The following is a 3,303-nucleotide window of genomic DNA, read 5'->3' as shown; positions in this document are numbered from 1 at the left end:
TCGAAAAATACAATTTTTTTGTGTTGTTTTGCAATTTCTCATGTGGGTTTATTGGGATACTGAATCTTGGTTAATTTTCTTGAGTGTTTTTAGAACTTTGGTTCAGCTACAGATATGAGTTCAATAAGCACAGGGGTGGTGGACACACGGCAGTTTACGATGCACAACCACCATAAGGACATGGTGGTTTCCGGTGATGGTGTTATGGGGAAAGGGCATTTTGAGAATTGGGGTGAGTCTGGTATTGCAGATAACAGCCAACAAACTGACACTTCAACTGATATTGATACTGATGATAAAAATCAGGTCTTTTACTATTTTATCTTGTTTTCATTTCATCCAGTTTTGTATTTTTCTGTATATCTTTTGTCCTTTTTATATAAAGTTGCAACCTTTTTATGTTTCTTGATTTTGCCAAACGATAAAAAATAGTGGGGTGATGAACATATTGTTTCTTTTGGACAGTTTAACAGTGTTCAACATGGAGGTCAAGTTGTAGTTGTAGATTCAATGGAAAAATCAATGGGGAAAAATGGAGACCAAAAGGTTCTTAAATGACCAAATTATATATTGATTTTTTATTTAAAAAATGTGATTTTGATGAAGTTTATTTCGGGTCGCTGTGGAATCAGGTACTTCGAAGGCTGGCTCAAAATCGAGAAGCTGCTCGGAAAAGTAGATTAAGGAAGAAAGTATTAATCTTTCTGTTTAACCACAATTTGTTGTTTAACTTGCAGCATTGTTGAACGTTAGATGCTTAGAATTATTAGCGTTGTTGATGCAGGCATATGTTCAGCAGCTTGAGAACAGTCGGCTTAAGCTTGCACAGCTTGAACAGGAGTTAAAACGAACACGTCAGCAGGTATTCTTAATCTTAGCAAGCAATGCTTCAATAAGGAGTCTTACTTATACAATATCTAATCATTTTTGTGAAAGTCGGTTGGGTAAGCCAACAAGTCGGTTTGGGGACTAATATGTCCCGTTTCCTCCAAAAAACGCCTACAAATTCTTTCAACGCTAAAAATTCGGTTGTGTTGGTCAAAGTCGAGTCTGAATCAAGGTTAAAAAGACGTGAGACGGGGTCGAAACGGTCGGGACTCGAGACCTTAAAAGGTTGAGACGGACGTTGACTTTTAAATATTTAAATATGTATAACACATATTTTAAAGCCAAAATATTTTCGTTGACCAGTTTTTACCTATAATCCCTATTACCGGTAATGTAATAAAAAAGTAACACTAAACTACATCAATTTTGATGGATTTGACCGATTTTAACTGAATTTTTGACCTTTGACCAGCATTGCCCGGCCTTTCATAGTGTAAGATTCCCCTGGATGGGTCTTGTAGGCAGCAGCATTGGTGCTTGCCTTTGCCGTAATTGTACGTTATTCCCTTGGTGCGATGTCATTGACGATGTAAATCTGTTCGTTCGAGCAAACATGTTGATCTCTTTGCATATCCTATCCCTGGTCGTTGCCCTATCAAGATGTGTCTCACCTTTGACCCGACTTTTGAACGTTGACCGTCTTTTTAGATGCCGAGATGGGCTAGTCATCAAAACGCTGCAACGGACGCCGTTTGCAACCCATGGGCTGAGTCCGTCAAAGTCAAAGTTGGTCAAAATTTTAATATTTTTAAAATTAGATTTTGTGCCCTACATGTATTTATGTTTGATATAATCATGTGTAACATATATGTGTGTGCGCGGGCGCAAGGGCACGTGCGGACGCATGCGTCCCCGACCGACCGACTCGTCCCAGACTCGCGAGTTTTTCAACCTTGTATCTAATAGTTGAATCCGTGATAACGTAGGGTATGTTTGTTGCTAGTGGAGTTCTCGGTGATCAGAGTAATTTGACCAGTAAAAACGGTATTTAATTAATGCTTCTGTAATATATAATACACTAATGTTGAAGATAGGAAAAGTTTATTTACTTCAAGTATAGTTTGTGTTTGAGTTCATAAAAAACTTGTAGCAGGAGCCTTGGCATTTGACATGGATTATGCACGATGGTTAGACGATCATCAAAGGCTAATTCACGATCTACGGTCATCGGTAAACTCTAATATACACGACAACGAACTTCGTCTTCTTGTTGAAGCGGTGATGTCACATTACGACGAAATTTTCCGGCTTAAAAGCATCGCCGCAAAATCCGATGTTTTTCACATGCTTTCTGGCATGTGGAAGTCACCAGCTGAACGTTGCTTCATGTGGATAGGTGGATTTCGTTCTTCTGAACTTCTCAAGGTTTGACCGACCCTTTGACTTTTTAAGTACAAATTGTACTGTACAAACTGTTGATACGTGTTTGTGTTTGTAGGTACTCGGGAACCACTTGGAGCCGTTAACTGATCAGCAGTTGGTGGGGATATGTAATTTGCAACAATCTTCACAGCAAGCGGAAGACGCTTTGTCTCAAGGGATGGAAGCTTTGCAACAATCACTCGTTGAAACGCTCTCGGTGGGGTCCATTTGCTCGGGTAATGTAACAGATTATATGGGCCAGATGGCAATAGCTATGGGCAAGCTAGCCACACTTGAAAATTTCCTTCACCAGGTAAACCTTAGACCCAAAAGATATTTAGAAGAAAAAAAAAAGATTTTTCTAAAGACAGCCCTTAAGGTTGTCGCTTAAGACTGACTTTAAGGAGCATTAATGTGTTGTACAAAGCGATTAATGCTGACTTTTATATGGTGGTTATTAAAATGTACAATTGTACAAGTGTGTTTTGCACTTTAAGGACATCTTAAAGAAAAATCCTTAAAAAAAATTGTATGCATACCTGTGATTGTTACTTTTCAACATATGATTATGTTGATAAATATATATTATTAATTAAAAAGTTTGTATCTTGGCAGGCAGATCTACTGAGGAGGCAAACATTACAACAATTGCACCGTATATTGACGACAAGGCAAGCGGCAAGGGCGCTTCTTGTTATACATGATTATATGTCACGTCTTCGTGCACTAAGTTCATTGTGGTTAGCACGCCCAAAAGACTAACCTATTTTCGGACTCTTTCCGCTTCAATAATCTTGTAAGTTTAGCTATTAGCCACTAAAAATTCTTTTCGTTTCTTTTGTAGTCTGAGAAAGATATATGATCGAATTTTTAGGGGCTTCGGTTCTTCTATACTTGCTTACTTTAGAAGCTACTAATGGAGGAATTAAAATGCTTACCTTTAACTTTGATAGGGTGTTTGATATTGTAAATTGGGGTATGAATTGACAAATCTAGAGCAATGTACACTTTCATTGCAAGAGTTGTAAGCCGGGAAAGTTGTATTGTTGTAGA

The 3,303-nt window shown here is 38.1% G+C and overlaps 1 protein-coding gene across 1 annotated transcript; it reads left to right on the top strand.

Annotated features, from left to right (window-relative positions):
* The first annotated feature begins 204 nt into the window (after positions 1–204).
* On the top strand, positions 205–3,012 carry LOC139850307 (transcription factor PERIANTHIA-like). Its single transcript, XM_071839892.1, has 8 exons — positions 205–306; positions 466–546; positions 633–692; positions 785–862; positions 1,815–1,872; positions 1,982–2,253; positions 2,327–2,563; positions 2,866–3,012. Exons 1-8 carry the CDS (start codon positions 205–207, stop codon positions 3,010–3,012), a joined length of 1,035 nt encoding a protein of 344 aa, XP_071695993.1.
* The last annotated feature ends 291 nt before the right edge of the window (positions 3,013–3,303 follow it).

The sequence above is a fragment of the Rutidosis leptorrhynchoides genome, chromosome 5 (genome assembly GCF_046630445.1).
Source record: "Rutidosis leptorrhynchoides isolate AG116_Rl617_1_P2 chromosome 5, CSIRO_AGI_Rlap_v1, whole genome shotgun sequence".
NCBI classification, from domain to species: Eukaryota; Viridiplantae; Streptophyta; class Magnoliopsida; order Asterales; family Asteraceae; genus Rutidosis; species Rutidosis leptorrhynchoides.
This window is presented reverse-complemented; position numbering and strand designations above follow the sequence as displayed.

Excerpts from the sequence above, each read along its gene's own strand:
- LOC139850307 (XM_071839892.1), top strand. The coding sequence starts at position 205 with ATGGGGAAAGGGCATTTTGAGAATTGGGGTGAGTCTGGTATTGCAGAT. Across the intron at positions 307-465 it reads ATACTGATGATAAAAATCAG|TTTAACAGTGTTCAACATGG; the intron begins GTCTTTTACTAT and ends TCTTTTGGACAG. Across the intron at positions 693-784 it reads AAAGTAGATTAAGGAAGAAA|GCATATGTTCAGCAGCTTGA; the intron begins GTATTAATCTTT and ends TTGTTGATGCAG.